General features: G+C 38.5%; 1 protein-coding gene across 8 annotated transcripts in view; it reads right to left on the bottom strand.

The window, feature by feature from the left end:
* LOC110455625 (SH2 domain-containing protein 3C-like) overlaps positions 1 to 27,209 on the bottom strand; it is an 87,354-nt gene that overhangs the window by 42,781 nt on the left and 17,364 nt on the right. For 2 of the 8 annotated variants that reach the window (XM_021505837.1, XM_021505839.1), the window contains exon 1: positions 23,315 to 23,509. The exons of 3 other annotated variants lie outside the window; for them this stretch is intronic. In XM_021505837.1, coding sequence (XP_021361512.1) covers positions 23,315 to 23,451 — 137 coding nt within the window. In that variant the 5' untranslated portion in view covers positions 23,452 to 23,509. Of the gene's footprint in view, positions 1 to 763; positions 817 to 4,762; positions 4,903 to 5,413; positions 5,533 to 23,314; positions 23,510 to 27,209 lie in introns of those variants that run through there. 3 more of the 8 variants (XM_021505845.1, XM_021505846.1, XM_021505844.1) reach the window with 3 other exon arrangements.

Genomic DNA, 27,209 nt, shown 5'->3' with positions numbered 1-27,209 from the left:
ATGTGTATAATTATAAAAACCTATTTCCAATTGAAAGCAGTGCTGGAGTTACAGAACAATCTACAGGAAATTTTCCAAAACACCAACAATATTTTCCAACAGAAAACTTTTCAGTAATAATTAAAGAATATTCATGAAACTGGGAGCTAGAAATTGAATATTGTAGATAACCCTAACCTATATTTATATCATGATACATTTTTAACATCATATGACATGTCAAACAAATTAATGGTATTTCCTGGTAACACAATATCATACTGAAAATGTCAGCCTTATTTTCCTATACCATGTTTGTGTACACAGACTGACACTAGATCCCTGTGTTTAATTATCTGTTAATGACCTAAAAACCTTCTGAATAAATTAATGGTATTTCCTGGTAACACAATATCATACTGAAAATGTCAGCCTTATTTTCCTATACCATGTTTGTGTATACAGACTGACACTAGATCCCTGTGTTTAATTATCTGTTAATGACCTAAAAACCTTCTAAATAACAGGAAGTAGTGCTTGACAAAACTTAAATTTCAATTAAAACCAGTAACTTCCTTCCTTCCGAATGATTGAGATATCTATATATACATAGACGACAGAAATCACTATTTCTATACCACACATACATTGTAAATAATAAAATATTTTCAAACTTAAAAATATCCTATAGATTTGAACAAATATGTAATGAAATCTCGGACTTGAAACTAATGCTTTTGTAATCTAGATGTAAAATCCTAACTATTTTACAAAATGTACCAACCTGTTTTGATCCATCACTTATTGAATATGCAGACACAGTTGATAAAGAAGAAGTATATGTCTAGTTGAATGTTATGTTAATTAACACTTTAACTGTGGAAAGATACATTCCAAGTCTTCATAATGAAAACTACATTGTATGTAATGTTAAAAACACCTACTATTCATTAATTATTTATGACCATATCTTCTTAAAAAATCAACGATGACTATCTGTCTATAGAAAATAGAAATATAATAATTATTTACAACCACTATGATACCACGCATCTCCAGGTAAGTGACACACCTAAGACGGCTAGACCATACACGTGTACCTCTCCCATCCCACACGGTAAACAAGGGAGTGCACTTGTGTGACATCTACCGTTACGTCCCCCACGAAGCTTGATGCAGCGTTAATCGTTATCAACAATTATTTAATCATCTATGTGAACAGTCAAGCAGTTAGTTTCTGAAAGATAAATACAGTAGTAAAAAAACCTAGCTATAACACAGTGAGCTGAACCAGGCCAGACGTACACTACTAACAAATATACAGGAAACAATGACCGAGTAAACCCGTGGAACAGATTAGCACAGGAATAAGTAGGCATGACTGCAGTCATGTTAAACAGACAGAAATATCTATCAAGACATGAACTGAGTCCAAGCTTACATTCAAGTAATGAATGTCCTTCACAGAAATTCCCCCAACAAAGAAAATGTGATACAGTTTTGCACCATTTAGACAAATACATTTTTTACATACCGGTGCATTTGTAGGCATGAAAACTTTACAGTATTAAAAGAGGTTGTTTTCATCTCAGTATTAATTTTGATATTCTTTATCATTAAATTGCTTTTCAAATTTGTTAAACTTCAGGTAAAATTATTGGGTTACTTAAGTACAGTATAACCTGCCTAAAGTTTACCGGATGTCACCGTGACCAAACTATTTGTTCAGTTTACACAGGTGTCCAGTTTATACAGGGTCGGCATGTCATTTTTTGAAAATAAAAAATGGTAGTGTTTTTGCATACGATCTGTATACAAGTGTGTCAACATAAACAAGAAAGATATGAATCAATTGGAAATTTTAATTATATACAAAATATAAAGTTTATGATACAAATGAAGGGCGACCTAACATTGGACAGCGCTAATTTGTTTAGAATTTGTTTGCTTTAGATTGTAGCCGGCCGAGAAAAATTTCAGGACCGGAATGAACAGGTTGTTTTAACATGGATAAATATGCCAACTTTGTGAACTAACGCTGGTTTTTGGAATGAACAGGGTCCGGTTTATACAGGGTTTAACTACTATGATTATATAGGGAATATGCCGGGACCACAAATCACAACCGGTTTAGACAGGGATCTGGATTGGACAGGGGCCAGTTTAGACAGGTTATACTGTACTGTATTTATGAAACTCAACTGTAGTGACACATTACAGAATCTGTGCTTCGTTAGCAATATAGGTGACAAATTACCTGTGTTTTATGAAGTACATACAGGTGATACATTACGTTGACTTACTTAGTAACTACAGGTGACAAATTACGTGTGTTAATGAAGTACATACAGGTGATATATAACCTTAATTGACTAAGTAAGTTAAGGTGACACTTTACCTTTGTTTCATTGCATACATACAATAGGTCTTTATCACTAACTAGACACAGGATCCTAAATGATGAGGACAGGTGTAGCTACCCTGTCAGAGGCACAAAACCTATATGGTGATAGAAGATGCTGATATCCTTGACCTTGACCTATATCTATCTGTCAAGATAAAACCTAAACCTGCACTACACCAAATTGAACAAAATTGGAAGATAACAGCTATTTCTAACTTGATTGGATGCTAAGTGCGCATGCTGGTTTATGACCTTCAGAGGTCCTTGGTTCAAGTCCTATTCAGCATAGACGTGTGACCTACCCCTACTGACGCAAGCAAAATGTGTATTGAATTTGTCTGAGATAACAATAGAAAGTCCTCTGAATGTTCCATAGTTTCAGAATTCCTCTTACACTACAAAATGTCCAATGTCTGAAGATTATACCATAAGTTTCCATCGAGTTGAGTTTCCATGCTCTCACTTTCCTCAAGCCTATACGTCGTTACTTGTCTGTGATTACATTAGACATAACTATAGGTCCTAGGATATAAGATGTAGGATACATATACATAGAATAAATTTACATTTACAAGAAAGTATTTATTTCCTCATTTTAAACATGTAAATTATGTGCAGGTATCTAGGGGATGAACATATAAACTTACACTCTTACAGGAACACCTAGATTTATTCCTGCTTCAGATGACATAGCAATATGTTTAGTTATCAGCTATAAGCCCAGTTAAATAAGGAATATGACATTAAAACAAAATAATTCTAACATTATGATAAATACAGAAGTGAACATCAGTGATAGCTATGACCTACATACTTTGTTATAAACCTTCTGTCAGTTTATGACACTTATGTCAACTCTGACAAATGGCCTTTAAAACAAAACAATTGTGTGCCGATATAAACATCCACCCCAGTTAATGTAACTATTACTGTTCCCGCCTCCTCTGTTGTCATTGTTTTACTGCTCAGTGGATGTTCCTATGACTACTGATACATCAGTCTACCATGCAGTCAAATCAGTGCTATTTTGCTTCTATATCTTCCCAGCATCTATCTAGTACCATTTGTGGAGAAGGGTAGATTATAGTATAATTAAGCAGGTGTTGGATACTGGACTGGTTAAATGTATTTGATGAAGTTTCAAAAAATAGTACACTACAATTATGGGTTGATAACACTGAGATGTAAATCTAAATTGTTACAAACATTTTATGCAATTTTTTAGAAGAGCTGATAACTCTAATGCAAAATTACAGGTATAACGTAATTAGTGGTATATATATAGCTTTAAGGGATAATATCGACTCATCACTTATCTCAAAATGTTGGTCCAGTATATTTCAATATGTGTTTAACCCATTGACCCCCAAAGTCACATTTAAACCTTACCAAATCAAAGACTGAGCGAGTCAAGTTAAAATATGTAGGGGTATATGAGTTAGAGACACTATGTAGAAGTAATGCCTAGTTGACAGACAGGCAATCTTCTTTAATGGCTATTTTATAACATTAATAAGGTACTGTTTGTTGCTAATAATCAATAATAAAGCATGGGAGGAATTTACAAGCAGATGAACAGGAAGCTGGTCAGGGTCTGGACATTGACACATGTACACACTTACCTATATAGCTACTAGTGCTGAGGATCTGTAGACCTAATGGTATGTATTGATTATTAAAGGTCTTTGACCAAATATATAACCCATTTATAGACTCGATCAACTCATTATATGAACTTATAGAAATATTTATCACACCTAGCTACTGGAAGCAGTCCTGAAACGTACCTGAAGTGATTGACCGGTCGTTGGGATAATACTCTAACTATCCCCACCTATCATAGCTATAGCACCTTATCTAAAGCAGCCCTTTATAGCTGTACTAGGCCAGTAGTTCATACACACCTGGAAATTACCTTATGCAAATACATTTCACTTGATAGCCTATTTACTTGTCTTGTGCCTTCAAATAGCCATTGATCAGGTCAATACCCACTGAGTTATGACAGCCAGCCTTCTACTTTAGATAATTATACCCAGGACTTAAAATTGTGACAAATTCATTGTAAAGAAAGCAGCATACGATTTTGATAAACGTAATGCAGGTCATTTCATAAAACAATGTTTAATTAATTACCACTGATAAAATCACCAGTAAAGTGTTACCGAATCTTCACTCAATTCAACACATATTTGAGTTTCACCTGTAACAAACATCCACATTTAAGGTAAAGGTAGCACACAGGTAAAACACAATCTAATGACCCAAAAACAGCTGTTGAACGACATACATACATGGAACTAGGTCAGACAGCAGCATTAGAGGACTAAAGTAATTCATTCAAACAACAGTTATAATTCTACCTGTATACAGACTTACCTGTGACCTGCGGAAGTCCAGTAGGGATTAGGTCGTTATAGATAGGTAGGTGTCCTACGCTGACATCAATGTTAAAATTTGAGTTAAGTTTTCTGTCACCTTAGCGTAGCCTGCACTGACAGGCGTGACATTGACAGCACTCTGACAGTCCGTGTCTGTGCTATATTTATACAGTTATATAACCTATACACAGTCCGCAATCAATGGCACCATAATAGTCTCACTAAACTGTTAACATTGAAAAAGTCAAGTATACATAAACCTTGTCACTATAATGTCCCGGAAAATAAACATAACAGCTTGTCTATTGATATACAACTGTATATATATCCCGATATTAATCTTAACACAAATTTAAGTTACCACGTGAAAAATTATACTTGTATAACTAAAATAGCATATATTAAACCCACTTGCACTGCTACATGTATACTGTATATGTGTATAGTTAAGGTACTTTGTTTGTATAGACCTTAACTCCCTTATAGCATAGTTAATGTTTAGTAACTGTCTACAAAAAGTAGCCCAAAGATAAAACACTTTATCACTGACTGCCCTATAGTCACCTGTCACCAACAAATGAACATTAACATCAGACTGTCATGCCTGTAATTACAGGTAAACACCAATCATACCTGTCATCACACTTACCTAGACATACACACAGCTGTTGGATCCTTCCACAAAAACAATTGGTACTGAGTTTGTTATTGACTTCAGGTTACTCAGTATACAACTACCCAGGTACTGTCCTATACCCTGACTGTCAGTACTTTAACTAAAGACAGGTAACGCCACACCTGTAATCAGACCCCCGATCAGGTACGCACAAAACACGACAAAAAAGGAAATTTAACCTTAATTTTTGTTTGGATTTGGTTATTCTAGAGGTTGTGAGTAACGAGGTGTGTTCACTGCTTACATCGATTGCACCCTTGAGTAAGTTTGACAAGTTTAAGACATTCGGACAAAACAACATATTCTTCATAATGGACAAAAGTGAGCCGAGTTTATCTGTATCGCACAACCACGTGTACCTATCCATTACTTCAGGTGGGAAAATTACATACTAAGGTAAAATGTCTGTGATTACAAATGATGTATAACATTTACCATAGATAGCAAAGACAACACACTGCCAACCTTTCTTACCTCTTGGCATATGTTAGTCAAGAAATATAACACACAATCAGGTACAGTTCCTATTTCTTTATTGTCTAAACTTTTCATAATCATCAGACCATTTCTGTCGGTTTTTTAATTTTATGTAGCACAATATGTATGCATAACTCAACAAAGACTTCGGAGAAGTGACTTGCTTGAGTCAAGAAGCCTAATATTCTAAATTCTGGCTCTAATTGCCCGAGAAACACAATAATTAAAAGCTAGGCTCAAATGCCTGAGTGATACAAGTCTGGCACCAATACCTGCGAGATACAATGCTGTACACCTTAGCACCAATGTCTGCGAGATACAATGTTGTGTACCTTGGCACCAATTCCTGCGAGATACAATGCTGTGTACCTTGGCACCAATTCCTGTGAGATACAATGCTGTATACCTTGGCACCAATGCAAAATAAATACAATGTTGTGTGCCTTGGCACCAATGTCTGCGAGATACAATGCTGTATACCTTGGCACTAATGTCTGCGAGATACAATGCTGTATACCTTGGCACCAATGTCTGCGAGATACAATGCTGTATATCTTGGCACCAATGCAAAATAAATACAATGTTGTGTGCCTTGGCACCAATGTCTGCGAGATACAATGCTGTGTACTTTAGCTCCAATGCAAAATAAATACAATGTTGTGTACCTTGGAGCCAATGCCTGAGAGATACAATGCTGTGTACCTTGGCACCAATGCAAAATAAATACAATGTTGTGTACCTTGGCACCAATGTCAAAGAGATGCAATGCTGTGTACCTTGGCACCACTGTCTGCGAGATACAATGCTGTATACCTTGGCACTAATGTCTGCGAGATACAATGCTGTATACCTTGGCACCAATGTCTGCAAGATACAATGCTGTGTAGGTTGACACCAATGTCTGTGAGATGCAATGCTGTGTACCTTGGCACCACTGTCTGCGAGATACAATGCTGTATACCTTGACACCAATGCAAAATAAATACAATGTTGTGTACCTTGGCACCAATGTCAGAGAGATACAATGTTGTGTACATTGGCACCAATGTCAAAGAGATACAATGCTGTATACCTTGGCACCAATGCAAAATAAATACAATGTTGTGTACCTTGGCGCCAATGCCTGAGAGATACAATGCTGTGTACCTTGGCACCAATGCAAAATAAATACAATGTTGTGTACCTTGGCGCCAATGCCTGAGAGATACAATGCTGTGTACCTTGGCACCAATGTCTGCGATATGCAATGCTGTGTACCTTGGCACCAATGTCTGCAAGATACAATGCCGTATACCTTGGCACCAATGTCTGTGAGATACGATGCTGTATACCTTGACACCAATGTCTGTGAGATACAATGCTGTATACCTTGACACCAATGCAAAATAAATACAATGTTGTGTACCTTGGCACCAATGTCAAAGAGATGCAATGCTGTGTACCTTGGCACCAATGTCTGCAAGATACAATGCTGTATACCTTGGCACCAATGTCTGTGAGATACAATGCTGTATACCTTGACACCAATGTCTGTGAGATACAATGCTGTATACCTTGGCACCAATGTCTGCGAGATATAATGCTGTGTACCTTGGCACCAATGCAAAATAAATACAATGCTGTGTACCTTGGCAGCAATGCCTGCGATATGCAATGCTATGCACCTTGGCACCAATGTCTGCGAGATACAATGCTGTATACCTTGGCAGCAATGTCTGCAAGATACAATGCTGTGTACCTTGGCACCAATGTCTGGGAGATACAATGCTGTGTACCTTTGCACCAATGCAAAATAAATACAATGTTGTGTACCTTGGCACCAATGCCTGCGATATGCAATGCTATACACCTTGGCACCAATGTCTGCTAGATACAATGCTGTACACCTTGGCACCAACGTCTGCAAGATACAATGCTGTGTACCTTGGCACCAATTCCTGCCAGATACAATGCTGTGTACCTTGGCGCCAATGTTGGAGAGATACAATGCTGTGTACCTTGGCACCAATGCAAAATAAATACAATGTTGTGTACCTTGGCACCAATGTCGGAGATACAATGTTGTGTACCTTGGCACCAATGCCTGAGAGATACAATGCTGTGTACCTTGGCACCAATGCCGGAGAGATACAATGCTGTGTACCTTGGCACCAATGTCGAAGAGATACAATGCTGTGTACCTTGGCACCAATGCAAAATAAATACAATGATGTGTACCGTGGCACCAATGCAAAATAAATACAATGCTGTGTACCTTGGCACCAATGTTGAAGAGATACAATGCTGTGTACCTTGGCACCAATGTCTGAGAGATACAATGCTGTGTACCTTGGCACCAATTCCTGCGAGATACAATGCTGTGTACCTTGGCGCCAATGTTGGAGAGATACAATGCTGTGTATCTTGGCACAAATGCAAAATAAATACAATGTTGTGTACCTTTGCACCAATGTCAGAGATACAATGCTGTGTACCTTGGTACCAATGCAAAATAAATACAATGTTGTGTACCTTGGCACCAATGTCGAAGAGATACAATGATGTGTACCATGGCACCAATGCAAAATAAATACAATGCTGTATACCTTGGCACCAATGCAAAATAAATACCATGCTGTGTACCTTGGCACCAATGTCGAAGAGATACAATGCTGTGTACCTTGGCACCAATGCAAAACAAATACAATGTTGTATACCTTGGCACCAATGTCGGAGATACAATGCTGTGTACCTTGGTACCAATGCAAAATAAATACAATGTTGTGTACCTTGGCACCAATGTCGAAGAGATACAATGCTGTGTACCTTGGCACCAATGCAAAATAAATACAATGCTGTATACCTTGGCACCAATGTCGAAGAGATACAATGCTGTGTACCTTGGCACCAATGCAAAATAAATACAATGCTGTGTACCTTGGCACCAATGCCTGAGGGATGCAATGCTGTGTACCTTGGCACTAATGTCTGCAAGATACAATGCTGTGTACCTTGGCACCAATGCCTGAGAGATACAATGTTGTGTACTTTGGCACCAATGCAAAATAAATACAATGTTGTGTACCTTGGCGCCAATGCCTGAGAGATACAATGCTGTGTACCTTGGCACCAATGCCAAAGAGATACCATTTTTAGTACTTGAACCCTGATGTCCGAGTACATATATATGTATATTTGTTTACCCTGGCTCTGGTGTTCTGAATCTGGAGTTCTGAATCAGGTTAAAGTCTGTATATCACTATGTGTCTAGGTCTTGAGACATGTTATGTAACTAGACTTGGGCGCTCAAGTATCCCTTAGGTGTCCATGTATGTCCTGTACCAGTCAGCTACAATGTATGTCAGAACCTAGACTCACGATAGCAGCTCTCAAATTAAAATACAGAATTGTGTGCGTGGATAATGTCTGGCTAACTTTAATGATGCCAGCTGTCAGCATGGTATGTAAATTCTCACTCATCCCTTGTCTGACATACTGGCCCCATCCTCGGGGACATACCCACCTCCACCACAAGGTATGTCCCTGGAGGAGACAAGACATGACCACATATGTAGGCCACAATGTAACACAACTCCACTGAAGTGTAAAGTTTCTATACACAGTAAATGTTCCTATACTCCAGGACTGTTACCTGTATCGTATTATTATCTTAGGTTTCCTTTTACGTATCACCTAAACAACTCGCACAACCACCCACCCATCAAAACCATATTAAAAGTAATGGCATGACTCAAACAATCATTTTGAAAATGATTTACAGGTAATCTTGCCCAATAACATTTAATTTTTATTTGTTTTACGTGTATTTTTAAGTTTAAAGTGAGTATTATTGAATATCATTGAATTAAGTAAAATTACATTGAATATCACTGAAACTGAATTTTATTGAATATCATTAAATTACATTTAATATCATCCAGTAACCTACTAAAGCATCAGCATTATTTCAGTTATTGTTAGGTTCAAATTCTGAACGGGCTGTTTTAGTTAACATTTCTTCTATAGTATAGTTACCTGGTATACTACAACCTGGTGGTTGTAACCTTGATAGCGATTAGCTAGGTAACAATTAATGCAAACGTTTCATCAAGTATGTACTCACAAATTCAAAACTAAAAATACATGTATAGGGATTTAAAATCACCATCTAAAGAAAATAATACACAAATTTTGTTAATTTTCAACTATTTCTCATAAACTACATTTTAAAATGCTCACGCTATTCAGCCTTTGATTAACCTAGATAATCGCTGCCAATCCTTTAATTGTAATAGGGGTGTGAGGCATTATCTAAATATACAACTGACAGCACAATTAACTCACCTTCCATAAGTTATGGCGAAATATTTCATCATAATTTTTTCTTTCAACCGAAAAATTTAACAGAACAATGAATCGTCAACATAGCTGACGTCAGAAAATTGTAGGATTGTCAAATGACAAAGATATCAGTTCAACAGGATTACACAATTTTTTTACCATCACATTCACATTAAACTTCAAATCCTGAATTTGTCCCTTTCCATGCAAACAGTACATGTGAATACTTACATAACTAATACCCAAGATAGAAACACCACAGTAACTACCTGTACGCTTCATCAATCTCACCATCAGCAAAACTATAGTCAGAATAAAAGTTGTCAGGTCGACTCAGCTAGACTTCCTCAGGTAGCCACAGTGCTTCAGACTCTCTGTAGACTTTTATAACAAACTGGATTAAAATTCTTCAGGTTGTCGGAACAACATGTTTATGAGGAAGTGTTTTGTAATGAAGTACAAAAAGGTGGATACAAACCCAAAATCCAACATATTTTTGGCCCAAAATCCTGCAATGCTGCTCTTTATTCTTCCTGCAGACATCAACTTAATTAAATCAAATCGGGCTGGTTGTCAACACAACATGGCCACCCCGTAATGAGGCTAACAGAGATGTAATCAGATCGTTGGTGTATCCCCATCCCCAGATGACATGATAACTCTTCACCTTTAATTCTCTGGCATATGTCAGAGTAAGTAAGGGACAAAGCCCACCATGTTTATCACACCGAGGTACAACATAGCCCTGCCTCCACTACGCAGAAACCTGTCATCTTCATCTTTAAATATTTAACAATTTATAAAATATATTAAGATATTTGAAGATTATTTTCATGGATCCTATTATAAACTAATAGTTTTGAATTCAACAAGAGTACCATTCTTTCAATCATATGCAATACATTTTAAGTGGCAATTTAAATCTTGTTACTATGATCAAGCTAACAGATCATCAGCTCGGAGGAAGAGAAGGGGGGTAGTATGGTCCCTTAAGTAGAGAAGTGGGTGGGGAATTGCACGGTGGGAGTCTGCAATGTGCGCATGCAAAAAAATGACACCCCAAATTACCTATGAAATTCTTATGGTACTTGATATCTTTCCTTAGATATGATTATCATTTCTTACCAAAGAATTTTATTTATAACATCAGACCTGCATGCTGCCACTGACTTAGTCCATCCATCACACACCCAGCACCTTGATACCACTGTCACGTTAGCTTCCAGCCAGTGGTGGATCAAATCCATTCAAATTGACTTTTGAAGGGAGACTATTTGAAGCATTTCATACCTGGCTAAAGACTTCCCTCTGGAGTCTGGTTATATAAAACTTGATTTAGCCATATTTCGAAAGCAATCAAATTAAAACCATAACTTTTTTATGATTCTTTCTTATGATTCCTTTACAATATTCTAATATCTCAGATTGTAACTACCAGTCCTATACGATAATCTTGGTGTGATTTCATCAACAATGTTTGTAGCAGCTTGGCAATAAAAGCAATATAAGATTTTTGAACAAAATAATGATTTGCTGGAAATACTCTTTATCTGTTAATAAGGACACTCACCAGCCGAGGACATAAGGGAACAGGTCTGATGATGGCTCCATGTCCTGATGTACACCGTAGAATATGTAGTGTCACTTAGTCAAGTCCACTGTGGTCACTAAGTTAGGCTTAACAAACTTATACTGCTTAATCCATCATATCCCGACAGTATCCAATTAACACTGGTTTTATATAACATCCTAAAAACCTCACATAATTAATTACAAAGCTAAGGTTATATATTGATCTGGTTCTGCTGTCCATAAGGTCTTCAGAGGCCAGGTTCACACCAGGTAGACCCAAGGTTTATCTCTGTAGCAGTTTCCTGACCTTAGTTCTGTCCAACAAGGTGGGCTAAATCTTCGACACTGACCCACAACCACTGTAGCAATTACAAGTCACATCTGTCAAATCTGAGGATAAAAAGCCTGGGACTTTTCCTTCTGTAGTCAAATTTGTCCTTGAGGCCAGAGGTTCACCTGAGAATTTCTGTCCAGTTAATTAACCTTAGTCCAACCACAGCAGTTACACTCATAGTGTTCCATGCCATGTAAACTTTAGAAAAGTTTTAACTTAAGTTTCACAGAATCCTTTGTTTTATCTCAAGTCTGCACATTTCCATATTTCCCTCTAGCTAGAACACATGGAGTAACATTCTACACATTAGCCACCGGTCCTTACAGTACAGATGTCTGCTGAGATATATGGCAGAAAATGTGTGCATCCATCACGGGAACACTGCCTGGACCAAGAATTTTTTTCAGTCTGCATTTATACTTATATTACAGTAGACAGCAAATAAATGGTATGAAATAATTAAAACCACTGTCATGAATGTCAGCTGTCATCGTAAGTCTGCTCCCCACCAGCTAGATATCAGTGTAATACCCCCTACCAGGACATGTACTCCGAGCCATGGTAAGATGATCATCTGATAAGCATTATAGCTGGGACCATTTCCGTTGGTGCTTTTTTTGGAGGAAGCAAAACTTTATTGATAATAGCGCTGGTAAATTAAGGAGGGGGGTCACTTCAATATAGTGATAGAATACAACAGAAATCATTTTCATAGAGGATAAACTTAGATATAAGGCTAAGCTGGAGGTTTTGTGTGTAAAAATAGGTGTTGGTTAATCGTGTTGAATCTGACACCACCTGATAGTTAGTGACCTCTGTATCTTGTCTTCAAGGAAATATCTATTTACAGCCCATCAACATCTAAAGCTGATATTATGTACAGATGTAAGGAAGATGACACAGATGATAAAATGGCAATCATAATACACTAAAGACACACACCAGTCTGATGGAACCTAAAACATCTGGCTATCTCCAGGTGTAAGAGCAAGTGTTTGAATTATACAAGAGGCAGGTTTAGTTACAAGTAACTAAAGGAGGAGGGAGACACAGTGTTCAATAATACTGGGAGTGACACTGTTAACCATGGCAGGTTTTAGATACACAGACACTACTTATGCTACTTCATACCAAACTAGTTTTACTATTTTACTATTTTTCAGGTACCATACATACTTTCACATGAATAGGCTAAGACAAGTTTAATGGTTAACGTAAAAAGGTTACCTCCTATCGCGAGGTAAATATAATATCTCCCTTTCCCAGGTAACTGCAATGTGTAGAGTTCTCTCCCTTTACAAGGTTAACTATAATATAGATTTATCTCCCTTTACTAGGTAACTATATTGTACAGTTTTCCTTCTTGAATGCCAATTAAAGTGACAATAATGCCTAATTATCTCCCTTTACAAGGTTAACTATAATATAGATTTATCTCCCTTTACTAGGTAACTACAATGTTGTAGAGTTCTCTCTTTTACTGGAGAAATGAAATGCAGAATTTTCTTCCTTTACAAGGTAACCAAAATGTACCCTTTCTCTTTGAATGACAAAGTGACTGTAATGAAGATTTATCTCCCTTTACAAGGTTAACTATTATGTAGTATTATCTTTCTTTTAAAAGGTAACTGTGGTTACCTCCCTTTACAAGGTTACTCCCTTTACAAGATAACTAGATAAACATGTAGACGATAATTATGATTTTACAAAGTTTGATATCTTCCTTCTTACAAGTTAACCATGATGTGGAGGTATTCTCCCTTTATCTTTATCTTTGAGAGATAAGACAGATGGGTGAGCAGATAGGCAAACTGAACAAGCCTTTCAGATAACAAGATAACTATGACAGGAGTGGTAATTGAGAGACTATCAGAGTCTCTTCCAAATTATGTGTCAAGACTAAACATACAATCACAGATCTGTTACAAAATGTAACTCCAGATTTTTTATCATTATCTTAGAAACATTTGCGATCTCCCTCTTCCTCATCCTGAGTTATGTCACCATATTAACTCCTATTTCTCCATTTCTTCCTTTGTTGCTTCTTTCCTTTTTTCTGTCTTCTTCTGCAAAGTTCTCTTTTTATTTCTTCTTTTATTTATTAAATCATCTGTACCTTCCATTTTTTCACAGTTTTTACTCTCTACCCCGGCATTTTCACACTTTACCTTTCATTTCAGACTATTTTATTGTTCAGATCATAGATAAAAAAGGAATTAGGCAATAGGCAAAGAGTATGAATGCCCTCTCTTTAATTCTTCCTTTTTCCACACCATTTTTCTCCTTCGTTTTTCCTCTAACTTTTTCTCTCTATCCTGCCTCTTCTCCTCCCTTTCTGCCCTCCTCTGCCCTTCCTCCCTACACCAGTCACAGTCATTCAATCCTGACCTGATGTAGGAGAATCCATTTTTCAAAGAACTTTATACAGAACCTTATCAGTGTTACTAACTATCAGAGTTCAAGAAGAATGTAACACATCATAAATCCAATTACAAAGTAAGGATGCCACTACCGGCCTCCTTGTCTGTTAGCCCTACTCTAGCCCAGTGGTCTACTGGTCTTGGTAATGGTCGATCTGATATATCACAGGCTAAGTGTTTATAGCTCTGTAGTAAATATCACTTACTAAATACCACATTCCTGGATTCCTAACCAACTTCAAAGAACTATAATTTTGTCTCCAGTGTTCATCAATATTGCTGTGTGCAGTCTAGTTCTTCCCCAGTCTCCCCTAAATGGAGTTGGTGTATGTACATTGACTGACAACCACTTTTATCATAAGCTGTCCATAATTAGCAAAAATGGGACTCTTTCTTTTAAGATATCTGATAAAAAAATAAAAATTATAAAGACTTTTTACAGTAAATAACACAAGCATATTTACTAATCCTAGGCATAAAGTACTCAAGCATTGATGATATCCATTAATTTGGAGAAATAAAAGATGCAAAAGATGCAAACAAAAATCAACATACTAATTTGTCTATATTGTCCTCGTCGTTGTCATCATGATTATATGATTAAAGTTAAGTTTCCCATTCCTCATCATGTCATCAGAGATTCACTGTATCATGGTCTCATCATGATCTCTGATTTACATCCATGCGGTAATCAATAACTTAAGTCTGTGCAAGCTTTTGTTTTACTTCCTAATTTCTATTGTATGCTTCTACCCATTTATGCAGCTAGGTGGTAGCTCACGTCTTCACTTCATTCTGATGTCTGTCATACTATCACTGTCAGACCATATAACAGTTAATAGTAAAGAAGGAACTAAACAAACAAATTCTTGAGAAGATAAAACAGAATACTGTCTTGGGAAAGGAGCATATGGCTTAATGCATGGCAGCCATAGCCACATCAGGTATAGTATGACATACAGATGTCATTACTCCATAAACAGGAAGTTACCATCCAAAACAGGCCGAGTTGGAGTCCTGACAGGTGCATAGACCCTTATGAGTCAAGTTGCTCTTGACTGAAATTTCTATCGTTACTGATAATTAATAAAAAATAAATTAAAAAAACATCAACCCAGCTATAAAATCCTTCTAAACCAACATTGAGGTAATAAGAATGAGTTATGTAGGAAGTGAACTGAGCACATCAGACTTCCATCAGTGTAGTGCCAGCTAAAGTAAACATGAGAATGTCAGAACATCCAACCATAGGAAATACAAAACACAGTGAAAGTAAATTAACACAAGCACAAAAAGTCCTTTTCCACACTGAACCAGAAATACAGAAAGAAAATATGAATTACAGAGCCAATCTTAAGTTCCCCGAGATTGAGTGAACATGATCATTCAGAACAGATATATGGTTTTCTTTATCCTTCCCATCAAGTCAGCTTGCTCAGTACGGAAATTTAAGACAATGAACAAAAGAATGGAGTCCTTCAACAATCTTTAGCGAAAAAAAATCACACACAAAAAAAAGTAAATTTTCCATCAAATTACCCAACGTTGTGCAGATTGTAAGGGCTCTTTGCCACGTGTTTTTTCTTTAGACGTTAGAATGTGAATGACTTTGTCAGCTGTGGTACCAAGAGCACCCAGGAAACATGTAAAACTCTGACTCAATCCTTCTCTCAGGTTAAGTGGATTACAGTGAAGAACTATAGCTTTCCGTGGGAAAATCATTGAAATGTTTGAAGGTCTTGTAGTACTACACATCTCAGCAGGGTCTGGGTCAGCACAATGATTGCATTTTGTAAACCAATGCAACAGTTATTGGCTTTCCACTTATATATCTGTACAACATATAGACATCCTTCTGTAGTGTGGAAGTTATCAGTGATGTCTGTTTCAATGATGATCGTATAAACTCATTCTCCCTATACTTGACATTTTAATAAGCAGAGAAAATTTTAGTAAAATAAAATGCATTCCTATTTTGAAAATAGTGAACTCAACCATATTAGTTATTATTTTAATTGAGTTAACATCTATAACATTGTAAGTCTGAATGAAATTGTCTGACTGGATAAGTGATACTTTAAAGACCTTAGAGTTAGGGTTAGGGTTAGGGTTACTAAACCCAGCTCTGTTTATCAGGGAGTAATTATTCAAACATTAAATTACACATTTTTATTTTAGAAAATAGTTTCCTCTTGGAATTGGTCCAATTTTAGCACCTGACAGAGAAAAGGAAAACGTAGTGTGGGAATTGGTTTGGGACCTTATCTGGCCCAGTCATCTACATGTATTAGTCTCTCATTTCTTTATTCAGTTTCATCAACATTTGAATTTGGCCAGATAATGAAGATTTATTGTAAACCCGATCCAGTGTCTGTACCAACAAAATAATGTTGGAGCCATTTTCTCAGTAATTTAGAAACAATGTGTTTGCTATATCAGCTGGTTTAGCTTAAAAGACATTAAGTCTGAAGGAAAACATCAAATTCCACAAGTTTCAAAGATCAACAAGATAATTTAAACAATAAATCCCATGCATGTCTCCCCCAGTCTCTGTTTTAACTAGGGATTGGTGCCAGTGTATATGTATAAAAATAGAAGGGATATCAGGCATATAGGGCCTGTACTATCACCCAAACAGCCTAACCTAACCAGAAATGATGTCAAAGCCACCCTATGCTCGCCTGGTAAAAAAAATATCTTCTTTAAAGGTTTGTTAGTCAAAATGAAAAGTTCAAAACAGGTCAAAAGTCTGAAAAAAATGTATTGTTTTTTAAATTTTAACTTCACTTCATCAATATTTTACCCAACAGGAACCTCTATGCAAAATATCAGCATCCTAGTACACATATTGAATGAACAACAAGCTTCTAAATAACTTGCAGGTAAAACTTTAACATTTTCACTCTGACACCGACGCCAGGGGTATCGCTATAGCTCTCTGCTCTTCTAACATGCGAGCTAAAAATGGCCATATAGCCAGAAAAACACTATAGCTAGTCTGACCTATAGGCTATAGGACATTTAGGTGTATAGCTAAGTTGGCCTGGAGAACACTATATCGCCTGGCCTATAGGCTATAGGGCATTTATACCAATTAGCCTAACCTAAATGGCCTTATAGCAAGGTTGGCCTGAAGAACACTATAGCTAGCCTGGATTATAGGACATTTATACCAAGACTTACTTAAATGGTCTTATATCTAGCCCAACTTGAAGAAGAATATAGCTAATCTGGCCCTTAAAATGTCTGACATCAAGTGACTTATAAAATAGCCTTGTCTATAGAGCCTTTATATCAAACTCCATCTACTTGACCGTATTAGATAGTCTAGCAAGTCTGACCAAAGAAAAACCTTTACACATGTAGGTAGCCTGCCCTAAAGGCCTATATATACTATCATCCCCCAAAATCAAAAATCTGTACAGCAATTGTCTTATGTGGTGTCTCCATAGGTGGCTCAGTGGTAGGGCAGTTTGTGTAGCCATGAACACTGTCCTACCACTGAGCCACCTTACAAAATGTAGGTATGTGTGAGTTTGTGTTGGCATGGACACTGCCCTACCTCTGAGCCACCTTACAAAATGTAGGTCTGTGCTAGTTTGTGAAACCATGAACACTGTCCTACCACTGAGCCACTCTAGGTCTGTGTGAGTTTGTGTAGCCATGGACACTACCCTACCGCTGAGCAACTTTAGGTCTGTGTGAGTTTGTGTAGCCATGGACACTATCCTACCACTGAGCCACTTTAGGTCTGTATGAGTTTGTGTAGCCATGGACACTATCCTATCACTGAGCCACTTTAGTTCTGTATGAGTTTGTGTTGGCATAGACACTACCCTACCACTGAGCCACTTTAGGTCTGTATGAGTTTGTGTAACCATGGACATTACCCTACCACTGAGCCACTTTAGGTCTGTATGAGTTTGTGTAGCCATGGACACTACCCTACCACTGAGCCACTTTAGGTCTGTATGAGTTTGTGTAGCCATGGACACTACCCTACCACTGAGCCACTTTAGGTCTGTATGAGTTTGTGTAGCCATGGACACTACCCTACCACTGAGCCACTTTAGGTCTGTATGAGTTTGTGTAGCCATGGACACTACCCTACCACTGAGCCACTTTAGGTCTGTATGAGTTTGTGTAGCCATGGACACTACCCTACCACTGAGCCACTTTAGGTCTGTGAGATTGTGTTACCATGGACACTACTCTACCGCTGAGCCACGTTAGGTCTGTATGAGTTTGTGTAGCCATGGACACTATCCTACCACTGAGCCACTTTAGTTCTCTGTGAGTTTGTGTTACCATGGACACTAAATGTACTCTACCCCTGAGCCACTTTAGGTCTGTATGAGTTTGTGTAGCCATGGACACTACCGTACCACTGAGCCACTTTAGTTCTGTGTGAGTTTGTGTTGGCATGGACAATATCCTACCACTGAGCTACGATAGGTCTGTTTAAGTTTGTTTAGCCATGGACACTACCCTACCACTGAGCCCCTTTAGGTCTGTATGAGTTTGTGTAGCCATGGACACTATCCTACCACTGAGCCACTTTAGGTCTGTATGAACTTGTGTTGGCATGGACACTACCCTACCACTGAGCCACTTTAGTTCTGTGTGAGTTTGTGTAGCCATGGGCACTATCCTACCACTGAGCCACTTTAGGTCTGTGTGAGTTTGTGTAGCCATGGACACTACCCTACCACTGAGCCACTTTAGGTCTGTATGAGTTTGTGTAGCCATGGACACTACCCTACCACTGAGCCACTTTAGGTCTGTATGAGTTTGTGTAGCCATGGACACTACCCTACCACTGAGCCACTTTAGGTCTGTATGAGTTTGTGTAGCCATGGACACTACCCTACCACTGAGCCACTTTAGGTCTGTATGAGTTTGTGTAGCCATGGACACTACCCTACCACTGAGCCACTTTAGGTCTGTATGAGTTTGTGTAGCCATGGACACTACCCTACCACTGAGCCACTTTAGGTCTGTATGAGTTTGTGTAGCCATGGACACTACCCTACCACTGAGCCACTTTAGGTCTGTATGAGTTTGTGTAGCCATGGACACTACCCTACCACTGAGCCACTTTAGGTCTGTATGAGTTTGTGTAGCCATGGACACTACCCTACCACTGAGCCACTTTAGGTCTGTATGAGTTTGTGTAGCCATGGACACTACCCTACCACTGAGCCACTTTAGGTCTGTATGAGTTTGTGTAGCCATGGACACTACCCTACCACTGAGCCACTTTAGGTCTGTATGAGTTTGTGTAGCCATGGACACTACCCTACCACTGAGCCACTTTAGGTCTGTATGAGTTTGTGTAGCCATGGACACTACCCTACCACTGAGCCACTTTAGGTCTGTATGAGTTTGTGTAGCCATGGACACTACCCTACCACTGAGCCACTTTAGGTCTGTATGAGTTTGTGTAGCCATGGACACTACCCTACCACTGAGCCACTTTAGGTCTGTATGAGTTTGTGTAGCCATGGACACTACCCTACCACTGAGCCACTTTAGGTCTGTATGAGTTTGTGTAGCCATGGACACTACCCTACCACTGAGCCACTTTAGGTCTGTATGAGTTTGTGTAGCCATGGACACTACCCTACCACTGAGCCACTTTAGGTCTGTATGAGTTTGTGTAGCCATGGACACTACCCTACCACTGAGCCACTTTAGGTCTGTATGAGTTTGTGTAGCCATGGACACTACCCTACCACTGAGCCACTTTAGGTCTGTATGAGTTTGTGTAGCCATGGACACTACCCTACCACTGAGCCACTTTAGGTCTGTATGAGTTTGTGTAGCCATGGACACTACCCTACCACTGAGCCACTTTAGGTCTGTATGAGTTTGTGTAGCCATGGACACTACCCTACCACTGAGCCACTTTAGGTCTGTATGAGTTTGTGTAGCCATGGACACTACCCTACCACTGAGCCACTTTAGGTCTGTATGAGTTTGTGTAGCCATGGACACTACCCTACCACTGAGCCACTTTAGGTCTGTATGAGTTTGTGTAGCCATGGACACTACCCTACCACTGAGCCACTTTAGGTCTGTATGAGTTTGTGTAGCCATGGACACTACCCTACCACTGAGCCACTTTAGGTCTGTATGAGTTTGTGTAGCCATGGACACTACCCTACCACTGAGCCACTTTAGGTCTGTATGAGTTTGTGTAGCCATGGACACTACCCTACCACTGAGCCACTTTAGGTCTGTATGAGTTTGTGTAGCCATGGACACTACCCTACCACTGAGCCACTTTAGGTCTGTATGAGTTTGTGTAGCCATGGACACTACCCTACCACTGAGCCACTTTAGGTCTGTATGAGTTTGTGTAGCCATGGACACTACCCTACCACTGAGCCACTTTAGGTCTGTATGAGTTTGTGTAGCCATGGACACTACCCTACCACTGAGCCACTTTAGGTCTGTATGAGTTTGTGTAGCCATGGACACTACCCTACCACTGAGCCACTTTAGGTCTGTATGAGTTTGTGTAGCCATGGACACTACCCTACCACTGAGCCACTTTAGGTCTGTATGAGTTTGTGTAGCCATGGACACTACCCTACCACTGAGCCACTTTAGGTCTGTATGAGTTTGTGTAGCCATGGACACTACCCTACCACTGAGCCACTTTAGGTCTGTATGAGTTTGTGTAGCCATGGACACTACCCTACCACTGAGCCACTTTAGGTCTGTATGAGTTTGTGTAGCCATGGACACTATCCTACCACTGAGCCACTTTAGGTCTGTATGAGTTTGTGTAGCCATGGACACTACCCTACCACTGAGCCACTTTAGGTCTGTATGAGTTTGTGTAGCCATGGACACTACCCTACCACTGAGCCACTTTAGGTCTGTGTGCATTTGTGTAGCCATGGGCACTATCGTACCACTGAGCCACTTTAGGTCTGTGTGAGTTTGTGTAGCCATGGACACTACCGTACCACTGGGCCACTTTAGGTCTGTATGAGTTTGTGTAGCCATGGACACTATCCTACCACTGAGCCACTTTAGGTCTGTATGAGTTTGTGTAGTCATGGACACTACCCTACCACTGAGCCACTTTAGGTCTGTATGAGTTTGTGTAGTCATGGACACTATCGTACCACTGAGCCACTTTAGGTTTGTATGAGTTTGTGTAGTCATGGACACTACCCTACCACTGAGCCACTTTATGTCTGTATGAGTTTGTGTAGCTATGGACACTATCGTACCACTGAGCCACTTTAGGTTTGTATAGTCATGGACACTACCCTACCACTGGGCCACTTTAGGTCTGTATGAGTTTGTGTAGCTATGGACACTATCCTACCACTGAGCCACTTTAGGTCTGTGTGAGTTTGTGTAGCCATGGACACTACCCTACCACTGAGCCACTTTAGGTCTGTGTGAGTTTGTGTAGCCATGGACACTACCCTACCACTGAGCCACTTTAGTTCTGTATGAGTTTGTGTTGCCATGGGTACTACCCTACCACTGAGCCACGTTAGGTCTGTATGAGTTTGTGTAACCATGGACACTGCCCTTCCAGTGAGCCACTTTAGTTCTGTGTGAGTTTGTGTAGCCATGGACACTACCCTATCACTGAGCCACTTTAGGTCAGTGTGAGTTTGTGTAGTCATGGACAGTACTACAGAGCCATTTTACATCAAGCTATTTATAAGCCATTCCAATCAGTTCTACATTAGTTTTGATTACTGTGGACACCACCATTGAGCCACACAGGTCTATGAAGAGTTTCATAGATTCTACCACTAGCCACACAGGTCTATGAAGAGTTGACATAGATTCTACCACTGCCACACAGGTCTATGAGGAGTTGACATAGATTCTACCACTGTGAGCCACACAGGTCTATGAGGAGTTGACATAGATTCTACCACTGAGCCACTCTAGACCTTTAGGGGGTTAGCAGTTGACACTACCACTGAGCCACTCTAGACCTTTAGGGGGTTAGTAGTTGACACTACCACTGAGCCACTAGGTGACATGTATACATAGGTAAATCATGGTTTTTGCATCACATAGGTTATCTATATTCCTGTCTGAACATTGTCATCTAAATGGATACAAAAGTATGGCTAGCTCATAATTATGTTAATTCTCTAACAACAAGTATGTACTGAGAATATCGTCAATATATATTATTTGTCCTGTACAGTCTCTTTTCCCCCAACAGAGCCATTGTCGAAAGATTTTAGCCAGGAATTGTATTAACTTCGGTTGACAAGGCTTTCAATGACCAGTAAAATATTTTATCTTTTCATGGTTGACCTAGTCCCCTTTTGTTTCAGATACAACATATTTCTCGAAACTTTTCCTGATGTTTGCCTCAAGGTATTTTCCAGGTGGGATGGAATGCCAGGAATATGACTGATTGTGTACAAGTGTATACAGTTAAGATATCAACAACAACCAGCATAGTTATATTATATACGGTCTGAAATCTCATTTAAAAGTTGTAACTTTTAAGCATAAAGATTTAAAACGTTTTATTTTATTGTCATCTGATTTCTAAATATGTAATATAAACACATTTCATTTCATTAAATAAGATGCTGAGTAAATTTTAAATAAAAGGTTTTTTTTCACACATGAAAAGCAGTGAAATAGAGAATACCATATTGGGGACACACCATTTAATAAGTGACATTTTTAGGTAGTCAACTATAAAGTGGACAAAACACTTATTGTTTGACAGAAATAAGCAGGTCTTACCCTCCGCCCCAATGGAAAAGAAATATGTCAAGTTCCTCTTGGTCAACCCATCGTACATATACAGGAACCTCCTCCTCCTCCTCACCAACTTCACTAGTCTCCTCGCTAATCTCCATTGATGGTAATATGACATCCATATTTCAGGTATCAAAAAATTATTCCAATTATCAGAGCACCTTATCATTACAAAGTTCCACTTTTCTTTTCCAATAGCAAGACGTTAATCTCACTGATAAAACACTGTTGAAATTATCACTGCAGCTTATCACAGATATACTCCAACAGAAATATGTTACAAGCTTATCACATGAACATTCCAATTAATACCAGCTAATCATTAGTCATTAACCTGTACAGGTGAATTACATTTCTGATCCAACACACACTTTTGAAGAGGCAGCCAGTGTTAGCGCTAGATTTTCCAGCTAATTTTCCAGCATCCGTCTCCTGTCAATCATGCCGTGCCTGATATATAGTTCTCTCCCCCAACATCTGTCCGATTCTTTTTATATACAAAAGCAGATACTTTGTATATATTACATATATTCTTCCAAACAATATAATACTTTGTATATATTTGTATAAACATTGTTTACAGGTCTTCATCAGCTTTGTATACATATAATGTACAACATGTATAAATATACCACTTATATATCACAAAGAAGTTTTTCTCAAAAAATTTAACAGCAGCAGGCCTCCTACTTTCCTTGGAAAGGCAACCCCCCTGAGACTTGTGGAACTAGCGACAATATCTCAAAGTATATTATCTATAGCGGAACCACCACAGGCATTTTAGAGAGATCAAGCATATGAGAGATTCAGATCAGAAGTTTGCGCGGCTTCAACACGGTAATTATTGGGTCATACTATCGCACCTGACAATAAATAATGGGAGAAAACAAGTAGTTTGGCGAAACAGGATGTAAAAAACATCCAATATAGAGGTTGATGATGAGAGGGGTTTGTTCTTTCCGCTCCAATTGTCAAAACATGTAAGATTATTTGCAACTACTGTTTAACAAAATGTTTCAGTATCTTTCCATTCACTATAAGGAAAGACATCAGCATGTCAAGTTTTTAGTGAGCTGGTGTATGCTTGGATACCTACTGTTGGAGTTAGTCGGGTCTTCCTCGTCTCCATCGACATCTCTTTGGTAACAATGTGTTTATGTACAGTATTTTCTGAATATTATACATCTTTTCACAATCTATAGAATAAACAGTTTTTTAAACAATATATTGAATTGCATGCTTATGAAAATATCGAGTCTATTAACGACTCTTTAAAGCTGTGTATACCACCAAAAGAATCTACATATTAATTATTTCAACATATAGTTTTGCACAAGAGACAAAATTGGAAGCTAAAGATTTTCTGTAAAGAGAAATATATGAAATGACAAATAACACAGCAATATGTTTCGAACAGTTAACTATTTATCATATTAAATATTAAAAGGAATATCAACAACATAGAATTTACCCTCCTTATAAGGTTTAGAACCTAGCCAACACTGATGAAGCCATTGAGAGATTTCATAGAACCTTGACAGTTCATTTGGCTTAAACAAAGGAAATCTCCCAAGGGAGGTAACAACCAGTCCGAAATACAAACGTTCAGCTACAGTGACACACTGCTCCTTCAGCAGCATATTGTTGAAATTTTTCGTTTACAACAATGAATATCATGTTTGTAGAACACTATGGCATATTGACTTTTATATCCTGGCAAACAGCAATCTGATGAAGAGAGGACAATACATGCACAACTGTTTTGTCATTGAACACACTAAAAAATTAATGTTTGATTCTTGAAACAATAACTGTACAAGAAAAAATTTCAAGCATAATATTCAGAACTGAATTGATTCTATCTTTATCGTATATGTTGAATTGTGTTTTCCTTCTTTTGAAATTTTTTGAGACGACTCAGAATTATTGTTTCCCACAGTGAAATTTGATGCCTTGATTATACATGTTATGTATGTAATTACCATGGTGACATTCCAAATGTCTCAGAAAACGAGCCCCTATATTAGCTATTAGCACACCATTAAACACAGGGTTTAGTCTGTTCTGTACCCATCAATTTGATGTTACCCAATATAACACAATATGTAAGGAAGGAATTAGTGTGTGCCTGTAAACACCTGTACCGTGTCTATCAACCAAACACACTCCACATTAACACCCTGTCACTACAAACAACTTCGCTTCCAGATGCTTCAGAAGATGCCAAACAGTGAAGTTTTGTTGAGAACTTAAAACATGGCTCCAAACTTTATGTCTATTTTAGCACTCCATGACTAATAAAACCAATTTGTAGGGGCATTCATGATTCCAAGATGTTCTATTAAAATACACAAATGTTAAAAAAAATCAAACGGATCCTGGTCGAGGCGATATCACATGAGTACAGTCACCGACATCACAACTGCCAGTTAAAAAAACACAGCACCAACAAATTTAATTACCAATTACCATCACTGAATTTTTTAAATATTAATTGCTGGCTGGAAAAGAGAAAATTTAATAATTAAAAATCAAACATCAACAAATATTTAGGGAGTATATTCAACAGTAGTACATTATGTAAGTCAGAAGAGTTGTTACTATGTGGAGGAAACAACATCCTGGACAACTCACTGGCAACAAGCCCTTATTTTATCATCACGACACAGGAAATGTCAGTAAACTTATCCTCCTGAAATAATTCTCTTATCACAGATTAAAATCTATTTGAAACTTTTAAACTTTTTTGAACATTAAATGCATGTAGTTGTAAACATTTCAACCTTGATTAATGACTTGTGTATGATCTTTTTGTAGGTGGAACCCCCCACGCTGGGGAATTCTGATTGAAATTAGAAGCCACTGCAGAATGTTAAGTTGGACAGCTTTCAACTTGTCATCCCAGAGAAACAAGACATGGAAGACAGATACACACAGTGGTTTTTGTGAATGCATATTTTGATGTTTAACAACTGGTAATGGGGGAGGCAGGGGGTGTCACACAGCGAGACAGGGGGTTCACAAGGGCTGCAGTCAAGCAACATAAGATAAGTTCACAAGGGGAGGGGTGTTGGAGTGATGCAGACAAAGGGGTTCAAAATGGGTAGGATTTAATCTAACAGCAGGGGCAGCTTCATTGGGTAAAGAGGAGCCTCATGGAGAGGGAGAAGGGATTTTTTGTTAATTTTGAAAAACAACGAAAAACAATGAACTCCAAGACAGTTCTCATGTAGCATCAAACCAGTAATTGCCCCAATACATAATAATCTCTCTTGATTCCTCAATACCTGACAGGTCTCTATTGATGCCCCAAAACATGATACATTTGTAGGTCTCTCTTGATGCCTCAATACCTGACAGGTCTCTATTGATGCCCAAATTCATGATACATTTGTAGGTCTCTCTTGATGCCTCAATACCTGACAGGTCTCTCTTGATGCCCCAATACATGATATGTATCTCTTGATGCCTCAATACCTGATAGGTCTCTCTTGATGCCTCAATACCTGATAGGTCTCTATTGATGCCCCAATACCTGACAGGTCTCTCTTGATGCTTCAATACCTGACAGGTCTCTCTTGATGTCTCAATACCTGATAGGTCTCTCTAGATGCCTCAATATCTGATAGGTCTCTCTTGATGTCCCAGTACCTGATAGGTATCTCTTGATGCCTCAATACCTAATAGGTCTCTCTTGATGCCTCAATACCTGATAGGTCTCTCTTGATGCCTCAATACCTGACAGGTCTCTCTTGATGCCCCAATACCTGACAGGTCTCTCTTGATGTCCTTATACCTGATAGGTCTCTCTTGATGCCCCAATACATGATAGGTCTCTCTTGATGCCTCAACACCTGATAGGTCTCTCTTGATGCCTCAA

Source organism: Mizuhopecten yessoensis, unplaced genomic scaffold (genome assembly GCF_002113885.1).
Source record: "Mizuhopecten yessoensis strain PY_sf001 unplaced genomic scaffold, ASM211388v2 scaffold8335, whole genome shotgun sequence".
NCBI classification, from domain to species: Eukaryota; Metazoa; Mollusca; class Bivalvia; order Pectinida; family Pectinidae; genus Mizuhopecten; species Mizuhopecten yessoensis.
This window is presented reverse-complemented; position numbering and strand designations above follow the sequence as displayed.